The 18,245-nt window shown below is 35.6% G+C and overlaps 2 protein-coding genes across 5 annotated transcripts in view; both read right to left on the bottom strand.

Annotated features, from left to right (window-relative positions):
- LOC131049650 (ubiquitin C-terminal hydrolase 13) overlaps nucleotides 1-18,245 on the bottom strand; it is a 205,001-nt gene that overhangs the window by 30,788 nt on the left and 155,968 nt on the right. For all 4 annotated transcript variants that reach the window (XM_057983710.2, XM_057983711.2, XM_057983712.2 and 1 more), the window contains 2 exons: nucleotides 13,043-13,134; nucleotides 12,834-12,942 (listed from right to left, as the gene is read on the bottom strand). In XM_057983710.2, the coding sequence (XP_057839693.2) occupies nucleotides 12,834-12,942; nucleotides 13,043-13,134 (201 nt within the window). The remainder of the gene's footprint in view (nucleotides 1-12,833; nucleotides 12,943-13,042; nucleotides 13,135-18,245) is intronic.
- Nucleotides 631-5,351, bottom strand: LOC131049651 (uncharacterized). Its single transcript, XM_057983715.2, has 3 exons — nucleotides 1,462-5,351; nucleotides 1,131-1,346; nucleotides 631-1,020 (listed from the first exon to the last, which is right to left on the bottom strand). The coding sequence occupies exons 1-2, from the start codon at nucleotides 2,096-2,098 to the stop codon at nucleotides 1,189-1,191; spliced, it is 795 nt and encodes a 264-aa protein (XP_057839698.1). The 5' UTR covers nucleotides 2,099-5,351; the 3' UTR covers nucleotides 631-1,020; nucleotides 1,131-1,188.

Below are 18,245 nucleotides of genomic sequence, written 5' to 3'. Positions count from 1 at the left end.
GATTTTTAAGAATTGTCATCTACATGCTGTAAGTTGGAATACAAATCATTGAATTTTGATGGTTTTTGTTTAGATTTTGTATGCATTTGTGGTTCTCATAGCCTCCAAATTTAGATTAGAATTTAGATTGGATGAAAGAAGTGTTGAATGCATTTGAATGAAATTCATATAATCCATACCACGAGCTTCTTGTTGATGGTAAGTTTGCCTTGTGTGGTCAACTGGAATTTGAATTTTAACTTAACTTCAATTATTGATTGTCCATTGGTATGCATTGCCTCGATTGTATTCGTGTTGTGTAATATCCCCTATCCTATAATGACTGACACAAGGAATATTTTCTCCCCAAACTGTGTGTTATGCTGTTCTGACCAAGGAAGCAATAATCGTTTGGGGAATTAATCGGCAAATCAAAAGTATAAGATTTTTTCAAAAATCGGGAAAAAATCGGGAAAAATCGGATTTACAAAAAAATGTAAAAAATTGTAAAAAAACAATCAAAAACTACTTTTTTTATATATATTAAGGCATTTCCATAGCATAGAGATATTGTAGGCAAATAAAATAGACACTTGAACACATGAATTGCAGGAAATAGATTTCCATTGTTTATATTCATATCATCGATTACGTTGCACAAAATATACTACACCATAAATAATATCTAGATGGTGATAGATGTCAAAATGTCAATTACAATATAGTTTGTGACTTTGAACAAAGTCAACTTGTAAACTAAGTACAAAATTCCAAAATATCAAATGTAGGCAATGGCATGCTAGAGGGCAGGAGGCTCGGATGATGAAGCTCCCAGGTGAGAACCTGTCCTAATTCGATCCATCCATTGAGGAGCAAAGTTGGCTTGCCTCATGATATCAAAATCTTCAGTCTCAAGTGGACAATCAGCAACAACATTATCATCATCATAAACATCATCATCATCAGCATCTTCAGCAGCAATCAACTCACACTCTGGATATATCTCATCGAGGTCAATTGGCAAGCCATCCTCAATAGTTCCTGATTTTGCCCATGTAGAAATTAGTGTTTCCCTTACAAGTGAAAAACACAATGAATAGTGAATAGTGAATAGAATTTCAAAAACTGCAACTATATATTAATATTCTCACCTAGAGCTTTCCTTATCTTCAAGCGAAGGTTGTGATGAACAAATACCAAGTCATTCAGTCATTGTTGTGATAGGCGGTTGCGTTTTTTGGAATGTATGTGTTCAAAAACACTCCAATTACGCTCACAAGCTGATGAGCTGCACGGTTGGCTCAAAATGCGCACTGCCATCCACCTTAAATTTGGTATTTCGTCTCCAAAAGAAGCCCACCATGCAGCTGAAAAACACATCATATGGAGATGATATTGTAAGACTAATAATATCTTATAATCTTAATGAGTTTAATGAGCATGTTGGCAAAATAAAGAGATTGTTAAAAGTTTATAGTCTACCTGGTTGAATAGTCTTTCTACTTTGTATAGCAGCCCTTGAAGAGAGAAAACCCTTAGCATGCTTGTACACTTCCAACTCCATCGTAGCCGCATCAAATTTTTCCGAGTCAGGAAACATTTTTTCCAAGCACTTGAAAAATCCTCGTTTGATCTCAGCATCAATTTCCAAGAAGTCAGTCTTATAGAATAATAAAGGATTGAGAAAGTATCCTGCAACATGGAGAGGAGTGTGCATCTGTCCATCCCATCTCCTATCAATTATGTCCCACAATGGCATATACCTATCCCTGTTATTTTCCAGCTTACTCCTTATCACCTCCTTGGCCCTATCCATGGCCTCATACACATATCCCATGGGGGGTTTTTCCCCATCCACTAGTCTCAAGACTTTTACTAAAGGCTCTGAAAATTCTACGATCTGCTCAATTGATTCCCAAAAGGTGGTAGAATACATATACTCTGCAATTGCTTTGCCATTTTCTTGAGTTGTGAAGCCAGACTCCATCCACTCAGCTGAAACAAACATTCGCCTCAAATTACCTTTATGTTCACATAATGTTTGTAATGCAAGGAAATATGTTGCAAATCTTGTCACCCCTGGTCGAACTAGCTCCTTGCCTCCTGTGAAAGAGCGCATTATAGCCAAAACCCTCGTGTGATTATAAACAAATTTGGTAACCTTGTGAGCCTTCTGAAAGGCCGCCTTAACCCATTCTATTTTTCCAATGTCCTCTAGGGTTAGATCAAGGGGTATTTATCTGTCAGAAGTCTCCCTGCAGCAACACAAGCAGCAGCATTGTCTGTGATAAATTGAACCACATTTTGTGGCCCTACATCCATAACTACCACGTCATACATCTCAAACAATGCATTTGTGGATTTCATCATATTAGATGCATCCACAGATTTTAGAAAAACAATGCCAATCTCACAAGAGACAAGGAAGTTAATGAGAGTTCGGTTCCTTCTATCTGTCCAACCATCTGACATGATACTGCAACCAGTTCTAGCGCACTGTAACCGATGTTGTTACCGATGTTGTTTAACAACATCTTGAACATCCTCTACTGCATCTTTCAGCATACCAACTTGTTGTGATGTTTTCACACATCGCCCCATTTAAATGGGGACCCCCCTCTTTTTGCTTTTGTTTTGCCTGTTCTTCTCTCTATTTTTAGGGTTTTGAGTGAGTGAGTGAGTTGTCTGGGCTAGGGCTAAGCCTTAGGGGTTTCTTTTGGATATTTTTTAAGCTGAGTCCAGTCAAATTTTGAAAGTTATTGAGCGTCCTTCCAAGGGTTGATTATTGAAGTAAGATAAGTCTGTCAGGAAGTCAGATATGTCTCAGGTTAGGTCTAGTTAGGGTTTTTGAGGGAAAATTCAAAATTTGTTTAAGTGTTAGCATTTTGAAGATGAAATTGTATATTCTTGCCTAGGTAAATTTTGATCAATTTTCGGAGGCAAGATGATGCCTGAAATAGAGAAAGTGCTCCTGTCCTTCACTGGAGGCCCAGGACGAATTTCATTCTAAGTGCAATTTCTGATTTTGCGAGAGCTTGCTAACCGATTCTGGGCCTTGAAGATGGTCTAACTTTGCCTTGTGAAATGATTGAAGACCTAAATTTTGAATATTTTAGCCAGAAAGGAAGAAAGTGCTCCTGTCCCTCACCAAGGGACCAGAGCACAAATGTTATTTTATGCATATTTGTCACTGACTTTTCTATTTTGTTTTGTGCAGGGTCTTCCAGAATGATAATTGGACACGACTTGATACTTTTGAAGATTTTGAAGGCACAAAAATAGTGAATTTTGAAGATTGAAGGAAAAAGTGGTCCTGTCCCTCTCCAAGGGACCAAGGCAAAGTGCTCCCGTCCCTCACTGAAGGACAAAGGCGAAAAGACTTATTGGAGCCATTCCTGGCCTTGTTTGGTCAAATTAAAACATCAAAGGCATAGTGAAGGACGAAATGAACATGATAAAGCATCCAGACTTGATTGAAAACAATAAAATGATGAAGTTTTTGCCTAGAAGGTAAAAAGTGCTCCTGTCCCTCACAGAAGGACCAGAGCACTTTTCTTTATATGCACAATTTTAGACCTCTTTTGGACATTAACTTTTATTCATAGCGTGAAGTAAGATGAAATCTTCCCTAGCAAAGGAATTTCAAGACGAAAAGTGAGACAATTTGGCTTAGAGGGCAAAAAGTGCTCTCGTCCCTCACTGAAGGACCAAAGCACTGAATTTCAAATTCACACTATCTTTGCAAGGTTAAGGTGATTTTATGATTTGAAGAGGTTAAGGGAGGCATGTTTTGTCCATTGAATATAATTTAAGCGGTTCACAAAGGAGTAAATCAACCCAAATGACAAAAAGTGCTCCCGTCCCTCACTGAAGGACCATGCCACTTTTTCAAGTTTCTCCTCTTTGTTTGATATTTTATGGCAAAACTTGACTTGGATGGGAAGGACCAATGATGTTTTATGCCTTAGACGCAATTGAGAGGTTTAAAGGACAAAGAAGTATGCCAAGATGCAAAAAGTGCTCCCGTCCCTCTCCAAGGGACCAGAGCGATTTTCCAAAAAAGTGTAAATTTCCTGCAAGGCCAAGGCAAGTTTGTGATTGAAATGAATGGAAGAGGACATGATTAGCCCATTGAAGATAATTTGGGAAGCTAGCAAAGGACGGATAAGCTTGAAGTTGAAAAAGTGCTCCTGTTCCTCACTGAAGGACCAGAGCACTTAACATGTTATCTAGCCTTTCTCACCAATTTTGGACAAATTGAGGCCAAGGCGCAAGTTTGAAAAAGTGTTTAAAATGCCTTGAAGTGGAATTGAGATGCGAGAGTTGCAAATTTTGACGACAACTGGCAAAAGTGCTCCCGTTCCTCACCAAGGGACCAGGGCGCAATTTCCAAATATGACCATTTACCTTGCATTTTGAAAGGATATTTTTATCACCAAGGCTCAAGATGGAGTGAAATGTAATATTCTACGCCTTGAGGGTAAATTGAAGATTAATGTGATCAAGAATTCATGCAATGAACTCAAAAGTGCTCCCGTCCCTCACTGAAGGACCAGAGCACTTTTTATGAAAACAACTAATTCCCTCCGAGATTATGCTAAGGCAAAGTTGTATGAGATGGGAAGGATCTTCTAAAGCATGGTGAACAAAGGTTTGACTTCAAAAAATTGAGAATCCTAGCCTAAAAATGAAAAAGTGCTCCTGTCCCTCTCCAAGGGACCAGAGCGAAGTTAATGGCATTCATTATTTTTTACCATATTTGGGCGTTAATATCCTCCAAATCGCATTAGATGCCAAAATTGCCAACTTTGGAATATTTGAAAAAATTAATTAAATTGGCATTTAATAAATTAATTTTGGGCCTCAAAAAATCGAATTTCTATTATAAAGGCATTTAAAATTAATTTTTGTGAAATTAAAAAATTAAATGTGGAGCGCACAAGGCATTATTTGCCTTAATTTGACAAGTCGGCCTACTCCTTTTGGGTTTTTATTTATTATTTCACCTTTTATTTGCTAGGTCCGCCTCATGGGTAAGTGGAAGGTGAGCGCTCTATATATTGGAAGGTGTTTTTTCACAATTTAAATCATTCAATCATCCTTTCAAGTGCGAAATTGGAGAGCAATTTGAGGAGCGAAATCCAGAGGAGTGGAGCGAATTTCTACTAAATGTGGAGAAGCTAGTAGAGGGCGAAATTCATCTTGAAAGCTATCGGAGAGGAGAATTTCTTGCTACATTGGATGATAAATTCCAGATGTTTTGAAGGTATTTGAAGGCAAATTTCTAGATTTTTGAAGAGGAAGGTGGAGTTCTTTTCCAAGCTAAAGGAGGTGCATTTTATCCAAGGGAGAGCTTTGATCTACACTTTGCCTAGCAAAATTCATCTATTTTTACATCATTTCTTAGAGTTAATTCTCAAGAGGAGGTATGGCAAAATCATCTTGACACCCTTATTCAAGGTTTGATTGTTTTAGACATTTTTTAGAAAAGTCTAAGTATTGCATGGTTAATTAGGAAATAACTCAAGATTTATCATGAAGTTTCCTAATTAAAATCTTGAATCTTCCTTTTAAAGTTTAATTTTTTAGATTTCAAGATATATTACTAATTTTGAAATGTTGTGTAGGTATCAAGATGGTGACTCCAAATCCCGGAGGATCTACAAGTCGGTAGGTTCTCATCAAGGACGATCAAGCAAGGACAAGGGTGACCTCCTTCAGTCTAGCATTGACAAGGATGGCTTTCTTCGATCAAACATCAACAAGGGCGACCTCTTCCAATCCAGCATTCCAAGGCGAGGTACATCAATCATCGTGCACATCAGAGACAAAAGAAGTCGGATCAAAGGGTTCGTTGAAGAAGCAGATAGTTCCAGATGAATTAATTAAAGCTAGCTTCTCAACAACATCAAGTTGAATATCTACCAAGTTACAAGTGTCAGACGAGGTGGCATCCTAGTCATCACTTCTCCAGTCGGATTGGTCCACCTCAGCATGTCCAGATTCAATGTACCTAACTCATGGAAGGTGGCACAAACTTCGATGTACCTACCCCGACTATCCATTGGTGGAATTTTCCAAAGAGGACATGTGTCCAATTAATACAATTATTTCATTGGTCGAGCATTAAATGTTATGTAATGGTTGTAACAAACCCTAATTAGGGTTTTCATTATTGAATCTTGGCCATTGATCTCAAATTGATCTTAGCCATCGAATTGTATTGTGGGCACTATATAAGCCCCGACTCTTCATTTTGTAAAAAATAATTGAAAGCAATAGATAGAAAGTAATAGAATAGAGTTAGTGAATAGAGAGTAGTTAGAAGGTGATTAGCTAGTTGATAGAATAGCAATTAGAGTAGAGAGAGAAGGCAAAGATTGTTGCCAAGATGTTGTTGTAAAAGACTTGTAACTTCATTGAAGAAATGGTGAAATTTATGGGTCGATTCGACAATTTGCATGGTCTCTGTACTTCTCGTATTTGATTTCGTGTTATTAGATGAGTGGAAGAAATGTGTTTGATTGATGGTGAAATTCGTATATCCATACTACTAGCAGTTTGTTGATTGCAGACTTGCCTTGTGTAGTCAACTGGAATCATTCAGCTTAAGCTTAACTTCAATTGTCGCTTCTTCATTGGTATGCATCAACCTGATGGTGTCTATGCTTGCAGTGATGATTTGAACATCATAAAGCTTTCCTTCGAAGATTGCACTAACCTTGTGGAGATGGTCCTGGGATGTCAAAACAAGACTTAGTTAGAATTTCATCAAAGATCATTCATTGCTCCTACATTCTTAGTGTTAGGATTAGATCCTTTCCTCGCCCTCATCTTTTTTCCTTTTTTCAAATCAAAGCTAGTAAGAGCCTGTGTTCCAGCAATATTCAAAGCAAATCAGAAGTTCAGTCATCAAGTGTAAGTCCCCTTGTGATTCCAGCAAATCACATCATACCACAGAGAGCTTATCCACACGTAGAGACCCTACATACAAGAACCTTGAAGTCATCCCGATTGAACCTTTCGCGACATCTTCAGCATTCGGAGGCTTTACTCAAGAGAGGATAAGGTACCCTTGGGTATTTTATTCTGTGTTTGATAGTGTACAAAATACACGTCAACACAACCCTCAATGACTCATAAGATGGGGCTTGAAACCCAAGTCCTACAGCTGCAATAGCATCTACCATGGGTTGCCGATATAGATTTCTGGAAGCATGGAATGCCATGTGAGAGGAGTACCAAAAATTACCAATTGCCTTCCTTGCTTGTTCAGTGACAGTTTTCCTCCATCCTGTACTCTCCAAAGTGGTTTGTGATCCTGGAGTAGTACAAGGTTGGAAGAAAGTATTAATGTTTCCTCCACCTGTGTTTGGTCCACGTGCTACACAATTAGGTGTTGACCCACATTCCCTAAAACTCCCATCTTCGCTATCCTCCTCACCCAAATGGTTTGTTTTGGGATCTGTAGAACTAGAACCTAGTTCAACCCCAATTCTTGCCTTTTTGGCCTTACTCTCAACAATCCCGTCAAGAGATTGTTTTTCCTGATACGAGACATCTGCAGGGCATGCTTTGCATATCACGGTGTTATTTCCTCGCTCTTTGGACAAATGCCATTTGAAACGATAAATTCCACCACTGATATCTTCTAAACACCAAGTGCACTTGACCTTCGTGCTACCAGGAACTGTTGTGCAATGTGTCCATGCGAAGTTTTTTTGACGTGGCATTCTGATCCAGAATCAGATCTGCAAAAGTATTTTAATTCAGTATTTAATGGCTCCCCAACAAGTTAGATAAATGATTTCAAATGGGGCATTCTCCACATCATAAAGTTCTTTTATTGATTGAGTATCACTTGCCAATGCAAAACAGAGTAAAACAAATTTAATATTTAAAAAATTAGAACAACCAGATTAAAGAAAAGTTCAAAATGAAAAGACAACTAATTTTAATATTGCAGATTAAAAAAAGACAGAACATGTTATCCCATAAGAGACTACTAATGTTAAAGAAAAGACAAAAAATGTTTAACTCTGTTTTTTGTGTTCTGAGACAAAATGTTTTTCTCTATTTTTGTCTTCCAAGCATACGTTCACCTATCCCCTTTAATTTGGTACCACATATGCATGAAGTAGATAAAAGACAAGCAACTACTGTATCTGGATTGGGAACCATGGCTCCATGGTTGAAAAATATTTTTGTCAAATTAGCTGCATTTACAAGGGATGAACGTATGCCTTATATTTAAACAAATTGTTTTCGGTTGAAATTGCAACAATTTCTACTCTAAAATTTACAGTTTTGAGTATTTTTCAACCAATAAAGAGAATTGAAAAGACAACCAATGATGATCAACAGATATCAAAGAACCACATGCACGTCATATCTGCTGTTTTATTATCTTTACAACCATCATCACACCCAGATTTCACTCTATTTCTTATCTGCTATATTTGTTTGAATGAAATGTCAGTCTGTCAACTAAAGAAGACAGTTTATTTGAATCAAATTTCAGTCTCTTAACTAAAGACAGTCAGTTAATTTGAATCTAATTTGAATCTATCAACTTAAGACAATTAGTTTAAATCAGATTTCAATCTATCAACTCTGTGAGGCTGCTTAATAGTAATTTAATATTGTCCAACTATGGCTTACAATTCCATTCAACTAAATCGGCAAAGACTTTGAAAAAGAAAATAAAAATTAAGTTTGAGATGCAAAAAAAATATTACCAAGATAATATCATTCTAAAAATCTGTGCCTTAGTTGACGTATCATTTTCCTCTAGAGGGGACAGCAAAAAAATCTTGGTAAAAGTATGCAACAATATAAAAAAATTTTACGGTGATTAAATATTCAAAGCCTTAATCTAATATTTTAGTTATTATAAATAAACCTAAAACCTCCAAATGATCTATAAATCGAGAAGTAAAGCTTAAAAAAAATGAAATGGCATCAATAGACTATCTTCCAGTTGTTTTTCGGTGAAAGATAAGTGAATCCATATTTTAGATTATTGTACTTTCTTATATTTTAAAAAAATGAAATGGCATCTTTAAATAGAGCTAGAAAGATAAGTATAACAATCTAAATTATTATAGATTATTATACAATGGTATAAGAAAGTTATCAATATTTTAGATTATTATACATTCTTCCTAGCTCTATTTAAAGATATTGATAAAAATTAACAACTGTTTACAAAGCAAAGTATGAAAAAACAAAACTGTTTAATATAAAATCTTCTACCTAAACCAAACGAATACGTTAGACAGATATCTATTTTATTATTTCTAAAAAGTCCAACCTTTATTGCAGGTTGCTACGCCTCCTCACTGTTGCGTTGCAGCACTTCAGCTTGTCGCGATTTTCAAGCAACTCCTCCTGCGTGTTCTTTCTGCAACTCCCTCGCAGTCCCGTGTTCTGTATGCAACTCCCTCACAGTCCCGTGTTTTTATAGACTTTTCGCCTCTTTTTTTCACATGTTTTCGTCGGAATTTTTTAGGGTTTACGGGTTTTTTAAGTCACGATTTTTTCATGATTTTTGATGCGATTTTTTGGCATTTTTGGGGGGGTTTAATCGCGTCTAATCGTGAAAAAATAGTTGACCAACGGTCAACGATTTATAAAGCTGATTGGAGGGAAAAAATCGGGAAAACTGTCGATAGCCGATTAGTCGCGATTACTCGCGTCTGATCGGCGATTATTGCTTCTATGGTTCTGACAACTTACATGTTATGTTGTTTGCTGTCTCAGAAGTTTTCAGATTGATATAGAGTTCAACAAACATACATTTATCATGAAAGAACAACTACAAATGACTACCATTGATAGTATGATATCCAAGAATACATATACAATTGATTGATAGTGTTCTTTACCAAATTTGACACACAAATCATGCACCTGCAGCTATCTGACATTTGATCAAACAATTGGCATACATCCTCAGAAAAATATAGAAATTAGAATGCAGTCTTATTCCTCCTTCATTACCATATATAATGATCTAGTATCTCATCAAATACCTTCACCAATGATTGGACACTTGTTATCTAATACTCAGAATTTTCTGAGGACAAAGGACAACAATGGAGGATTACGACTATTGAAAGAATGTATAGAATGTTGCCAAAAAGGAACCTGGAATAAATAGCCTATCTTGTTGTGTGAAGAAGCAAGCAATAGCCTGCCATTTTGAAGCCTTTAATCTGCTAAATTAACCTGATCCAAAAATCACCCCTGCTGCCATTTAGAAGGTCTGATATATTAAAGAATGACAGCTGCAAGTCCATCATTCATCTACCAAAATGATCGCCGTTCTTTTACAAGTGCAGCGCTGTCTATATTGTTGAATTTGGATGCCAAAAATGTGAGAGATGAGCAAATTCGAAGGGATAGGCTCCCTGCCACGATTTTTGTTTTCGGACTGATATGGCATCACTAATCACCTTCAAAATATCTTAAACAAAATCACCTAACTCCTCCAAGAACATTGCTGGCCTTAGTGTGAATGTTGGATGAGTAAATGATGAAATCTGACTCAAGTCAAGGATTTGGAGACAAAATACGAACTTGACTTCAGACCTGCTACACACCTCGGCAATTCATAAAATCTTTCTTCAAATTACTCTCCAATAGGATCGCCTTTGTCTCCTATATCCAGCGCTGTCCTCCTAACTAAGATACAATGCTACAGTGATGGAATATGTAGCAAATCGTGGGCTTGTAGCTGAAGGTTCGATTTGATCTCAGATCTGAAAACTTACCAACCTTCACTCAACTCCACTTCCAATCATCTAATAATGGATTTGCCTTCTTGCTTCAAATAAAAAATCAATGCAAATGGGCACTCAGTCTGAAAATCTGAGGATACCATGAATACTTATTCACCATGACAAATGAAGTAACTAAATTAAGTTCAAGTGAAAGGAATGATTTGTCCTTCCCAACCACCATAAACTCGTTATGCACAATGTGGAAAACTTGAGTATCTCCCACTCCCAAGAAGAAGAACTAGGGTTTCGTCCAGCCCTCCTATCAATCTGTTGAAGGTTTGCATCCTCAGAGATTCAACTAATGCAAAGCCTCAGACAGTTCATCAAATCCAAAATCCATATCTCCTTTGAAGCTTCATCTTGATCCCCTTAAATTTCTTTTAACCCCAACATCCAGAAGCTTCTAGAAGTGACTTTATGAAATAATATATAAATTGTCACTTTATTAAATTAATTAAATATTAAGTCATCTTTAATTTTTAATTTATTAGATAACTTTATAAATAATTAACTTAATATTATTAATTGAAAATAATTAATCAAGCTATCCATTAAATTTATCAATAATTTGGACAAGCTAATTAATTAATTTCTCTCCAAAAAATGGGGACATTACATGTTGATGGTAGTAATTTGAACATCTATAAATCTACCTTAGATGATTACACTAAGCATGTGTTAAATTGTTTATTGATTACACTAAGCATGTGTTAAATTGTTTATCTAGTACAATTTGATTGAATCGTTCATTGCCTTTTGCATTCTAGGTTAGATAGTCTTAGAATAGATCTTCTAAACTCTTATCCTCTTGCATTTTATTTGAAAACCCCTTTGTCAGATTAAATCAAGAGCTCAAATTGCAAAATTATTTTTAAACCATTGGCAACCCATGTCCATTCACAAATGAGTTTAACATATTAAGAACATTTGTGTAACTCGCTAAGTGAAAACAGCAAATCACATCAACTTTTGAGTTACCCCCATGCCAAGAACTGACCGTAGAAACCTTGGAATCATTTTAGTTGATCAGACATTTAGCATCTAAGGTGATTTTATTCAAGAGAGGGTAAAATACTTTGGTATTTTATTCTGTGTTCGATCGTGCATAAAACACACATCAACAATCGGCAGATTGTGAAGAAGAAATTGTGATCTTTTTGTGACAGAATTGTGATCAAGTTTATAGCAAATTTGAAGGTGGTATAAAGAACTTCATTACAGCAAAATTGTGAAGAAAATTTGGTGTGAGAGTTATAGTCATCTCATGGCAGATTTAAAAGATCAATTTGAGTGGAAGAATTATAGCATAGATTGTGAATAAGTTCATCCATCATCCTTGTAGAGGTGGAGATTTGAATGAGGGGTTAGTGCCTCTATTGGGAAAGTTCTCACAGAAAAGAAACATTAAATAGGAACATTAACAAATGATTTAAAAAAATCAACAGATGATCAAAAAAGGTAAAACAAAAACTAAGCCTCCAAATCTCTCATCCTTTCTCTTGAATGCTTATGAACGTTGCTTAACCTTTATTCATTCCTTGATGTTTTTTGAAATCTGAAATTTAGTAACAGGGCATTGTGGTTAGCTTTCTGTGCAATTAAGCTATTCTAATGCATTGAGCTAATGTCTTATATGTGTATTAAATTTTACAAAAGTGCTGGTAATTAGGAATTTTATTTTGTCCAGTAAATCATAAGAGCCTAAAACTGCAAGCAGTGTGTTTTATTGAGCACATCTATAGCAAATAACACTGTCAACTTTAAACTTTATTTGAAAAGTGGATGAGCACCACACAAATAATAAGTAATAGAGGAAATTTGTATTAGAAATATATCAAATCATTCAGAATAAATATTAATTTATAAACTAAATTTATTCATCTCCTCAAATGTTAAATTTCAAAGCATAAAGGGAAATGCAAGAGCTTATTAAGTTACTCATTTATAAACCAATGGACAACTCAAAAGGTATAAAACTCAAAAGGTACCAGTTTCCAAGATAGAACTGAAGATATAACAAAAAAAAAAATTATTTCAATCTTCAAATGGATCTAGTATATAGTGATGTACCTCATTCAGCACCACTTCTTCACCTGTTTCAAGCCCTGCCATTTCTTTAAACTTATCTAGATCTTCCATGGGCCTGCTGTCTTGCTTAACATGTTGTTTTCCAATGTATCTGAACATTCAGAATAAGTATGCTTTAGCATTCAACACACAATGATATGAGCTCGCCTAAGACATTAGTAACAAGTCATCCCAAAGACATTTTTACTCACCGAAGCCCCTTTTCATTTGGATCATAAAGCTTAAAAAATAGTAGTATAACTTCCCTTGCGATTGCAGATGGGGAAAATGTTATCTGCTCTTCCTGAAAAACCAAAATCATAATCACATGATTATCCTTCAGCACATTCTTCCAAAAAAATATAAAATTCTACTCTCTTTTTCAAAAGGTTTGACAAGGTTATAATATTATTGTATAATGATATTACTGTCATGCAAATTGAGAAATTGAAACTTGATAATTTCTATCATTAATCAGTTGGATATCTGCTTGTTTTACAAGATGCATAAGATTACATTGTAGACTATGTTGGTTGAAAATTTTGTACACCTGGGGGATGTGCAAAAATGTGGTTTCAAGCACAGTGTGTGATAATGATACTCTCCTAATTTAGGGAAGGCTACCCCTATCTAGAAACTAAACTAATCTAATATGGGTGAAACAACTGTCTTTCTTCTTCTTTCAAGAAAAACTATACTCTTTTCTCTTCACAGAAAAGTAATAGCTATTGAAATAAATAACAGCAAATACAAAAATGAGACTTTTTTGTAGGATTTGGAACATAAAGGGAAACAAGGTTTCCATGAAATTACAAAGACCTCTGTCACTTCCCCGGGATGGGAAAACAGAAAGAAAGCTCAAAGTTTTCAACTATCTATTCTCCTATCAACTTTTTAAGATGATTTTCTTGTAACCAAGCACAATATGTAGCAGCTCAAAGTCTAACTACATGTTGCACCTCTTATGCACAAACATAGAAAATAAAAACAGCACAAAGTCTGCAAGTTACCTCCTTACTTTGAGCTTTCTACACTGGCTTCAAAAATGATAAGCATCTCAAAGTCTGCAAGACCAAGTCTGAAAACCAATCTAAAACTGCAAACATAATAAACAGCTCAAAGTCTACAAGATTGAGCTTGAATCCCTCTTGTATAACACCTCAAAACTCACAATCAATCTCCAGAAAATGTTCACATAACACCTTGAATCAACACAAAGTTTGAAAGAAAGTTGCCTCTTTTAATTGACTGCAATTTGATTTACAACTAAGCTCAAAGTCTTAGAGTGCACGTACAAACTAGCAAAATTTTGTTGCATTGCCAAAAGATATCTATTACAATAGACCCCCTAAAGTATTTATAGGAGAGGAGCCTTGAGAAAAAGGTGGGAGGATCCCAACTAACTTGAGAAATTCTCTTAACCACCATGACTTATTCCAACTATAGTCCTAATCTAACTCAACTTGTAGTTGCTTTACAGGTAATTACATTTTGCAAAAGTGCAAGTGAAAGCAACACTTGCAATTACAAAACTTGTTTTTACATGTAATATGTCAAAACAAAATTACAAATGCATAATTGAAACTATTCTATGTGTCTGAAGACGCGACTCTAATTACATCATCCTCTGTTTTGAAAATCTTCATGCTGCTTCAGGATGCTGGAACTTGAAGTATTCAAGATTGATGAAGACATCTCGAACCGAAACGAGAATTTTCATCCTTAATGATCTTTGTGTCCTTGGCCAATGAACTTCAATCTTATCTTCTTTCTTGGGGTAGTACTGGCTTTCAGGAGGGAAGTTCTTTGCAAGGCTGAAGTAAGAAGCCTATCTCTGTCTTGAAAGCATTCTATGCTCTCAATCATTCATATCACTTATCCATCTCCTTATGTAGCTCCGTCATGTTGTTGTTCTCTCTTTGTATCATCCTCCAATCTTGGAATCTGCTTGCAAAATAAGGCCCATGCCTTAATTTACTGATTTGGTAGCTCGTGTGTGCAAATAGGACTGACATGGGTGAGACAAAGGGACTGCAAAAGTGAGACCAAAGCTCAATTTCGGATTTTGGAGACTGCATTACATGTGTGGAAAAACAAAAGAATTAACTTGCAATTGTCAAGAACAAACATGGAACTTCATATGTGTAATGGTTAACTACAAGTTTACACTTGTAATTGGACCTTTAAGACTCATTTTCAAGTGTTTTTTGAGTGCATTTTGGACCAATTTCGGGTTTTGGAAGACTGACTGCAAGTGCAATGAAGGGAAAAACTTTGCAAATTCACAAGTTGTATTCAAAGAGCAAAACAACTTGAGAAGATCATATAGAAACCCAAAATCTTGCTTGAAGAATGCCCTTGACCAAAACAAAACGTAATGCTCTTATAAATAGATGAAGAAGCCACCACGTTGGTATTAAATGCAGCAAATAAATCGGGTTTTCATTCAATCCTCTCCACAAAAAATGGCTTGGAAAGAGAGATGTATTTGATGTCAAACACTCTTCAATGGATGAAGGATGCAAGACGTGTTGCAAACGTGGCAACAATGGCGAAATTCATGCTCCCAAAAAGTGGCAACAAACTCAGCAAAAACGGAATCAAAAATGCCTCAAATAAATGCAAAACGTGTTGCCCAAAACCGTTGAATCTGAAAAACGTGGCAAGAACCACCGATCTCCAAAGCCATAGCTAAGATGAGGGACGGATTCAAGGGAGAAATGCCACAAAAATTGGGTTTGTGGAAGCAAGAGTACAGATCGGGTTCTTCAACTCCAACTTCAAGCAAAATGTGCCCTTCAAAGATGCAATCGGGTTTTTAAAACCCCTTTACAAGTTTTAAATTGCATCACTTTTCATTCACTTGGGCAAATTCAAGTTTCTAAGAGACAAAAGCACAAAAAGAAAGAGCATCACACTTGTAATGGGGAAATAAAATCCCTATTACACCTAAAACAAATAAAAACATAAAAACTTGTAATAGGGAAATAAAATTCCCATTACAACTAAAAACATAAAAGACTTAAAAACTTAAAAAAACTTGTAATATGGAAATAAAATCCCTATTGTAACTTAAAAGCACAAAGTAGGAACTTTTATGAGAAGAGAACTTGTATTTTTAATTTAACTTGTAATTTGTCTAAAAAGTTCCTACAAACAACTTAAAAGACAAAAAGGGAAAAGGGAAAATAAAAAGCAAGCTACAAGTTACAAGTTTAAATAAAGTGCACTTGTAATTCTTACAAAAAACCCCTACAACACTAAAACATAAAGGAAACTCTAAACTTGCAAAGGAAAGAAAATTTTCCACTTGCAGTCCAAAAAATGAAACCTGATTTTGAAGGAAAGGCATAGCAAACGAACTCGAAACGCGATGAAATTTGAAACACGGATCGAGGATGAACCGAAGAACGGTCTAGTTGAACAAAAAGAAAAAAATTTGCCTCGGGAAGTGCACCTTAAAGTAAAATCTCCAACTTGCAGTGACTGCTCCGAAACCCAAAATTGCACAAAAAGCTAGGAAAATAAAGGCCAAAACTTGGACAATGATGGCAAAGACACCCCCTGATGATTTGACACTAACAAATGTGAGTTTTGCACCTTGTAAAACATGCCTTGGAGACAAAAATGACACATTTTAAGCAAAAATCTATAGGGGTTGTCACATTTTTGAAAATTCAAAAATGAGGACAACAGACTAATTTTAATCTAAGCGATGCCAGCCCATGGCAAAGGAGGCAACAATACAAAAGAATTCCTATTGCTGCATCTTGAGAAAGAAATCACAAGGAACATCAGTAAAACAAGTTTACTCTAATTTTCACCACAAGAATGTGACAAAAGAATGAAGATTATAAATCTTAATTCACTACACTATCAGCACATTGTAGAAACTAAAAACTTCCAACAATCTAATATAGCCATTGTAGGTATAATGTGCTTGGATTTAGTCTACAATAAAGGAAAATTCCAAACCGTAGTTACATTGCATAATCTGATAAAAGGTTTATTATCATGTCATCTTACAAACTAGCTAATAATTGACAAGTCAAGGACACAAAAAATCCAGGAATGCCTTGAGATCACTCCTAAAATGTGAGGTCAGTTAAAATTGCAATCCAGATATATAATTAGTGTGGTCAATTCAGTAAAACCATATAGCTTATAGGAACTTCTATTTAAACCATGAAAATAGTTTTAAGCTATTTACAAATAAGGATATGTAAATATAGAATTGATGTGAGTCTCTTCACTCAATAATCCAAAAAAAGGGGTCGCATCTCAATCCTTAAATGATGTCTACAAAGTTTCTGCATCTCAAAGCAATTTTTATTTAGTTTATGGTATAAATATGGCTGCCTTGAATCCATAGAAAGAGGAAGTGAAATGTTTCAAAATTGATGCAGACCAACCGTTAAAATGACATATACAACAATATTTGATCACACAAAGTGTTAGGGTTTTTCACCTCAAGACCCTTCCTTCACTAGCAACCTAGATTCCTTGTAGCCCTCCTGAACAAGACAGTCATTAATAACATTCAAAGAAAGCCTCATTCCCAAACCGTGAAAGCATTTTTGGATACCCTTTTGGCTTGCCTAAAACATATAGAATAATTGGCATGGGTTGTTCCAGAACATGGGGGTCAAATAATCACTGGTAATTCTGATCCTAGGCCTAATTAGTACAGCAAATTGAATTTTTTGGGCATAAATTTTGATGCAGAGCTGACCTAGAGGATACAAGACTACTTTTGGATACCCATTTGGGCTTATACAACATATATCAAAATAAGGATAGGTTGTTTTGTAACTCAAAACTCAACGAAAATGGATGAGACCAGTCACAATGGAAAGGTTATTAAATACTCTATCCAACCATACCACTTTCAGATCATAGAACATCCGTACAAATCCATACTATTCGCTGCAACATGACTGTTACCCGAAAATCTGGATGTTGCAGTCATTAAAACAATCATAACTTTCATAATACTTAATGAAAATCAATGAAACCAACAGAAAAATAACAAAGATTAAATACACCATGAATTACAATTGAAGTTTTCTCACTTCCAAGCCGTACAAAGACTGCAACAGCAAGAAAAAAATCTGAAAATGCAAGAAAAAAAGTGTGTTATTGATTTTCTCACCAATACACCATGTCCAACGGCCACCCACCTTGTGGTCGACCATACAAAGTCTTTTTAAACCTTTTACATCTTGTTTTTGATCAATTACAAACCACCAACCAGCTTCTAATACCCCTTGACTCTTCAACTTCCATTCTTGCACTTTTGCACTTTGACAACATGGCAACTTTTGCAAGAATTTACAAAATTTGACAAACCACCACCTATAAACTTAATAATGACTCAAGACACCTTAAAAACCTTAGAAATGGTCTTTAAGACCT

This window comes from Cryptomeria japonica, chromosome 8, assembly GCF_030272615.1.
Source record: "Cryptomeria japonica chromosome 8, Sugi_1.0, whole genome shotgun sequence".
NCBI lineage: Eukaryota > Viridiplantae > Streptophyta > Pinopsida > Cupressales > Cupressaceae > Cryptomeria > Cryptomeria japonica.
This window is presented reverse-complemented; position numbering and strand designations above follow the sequence as displayed.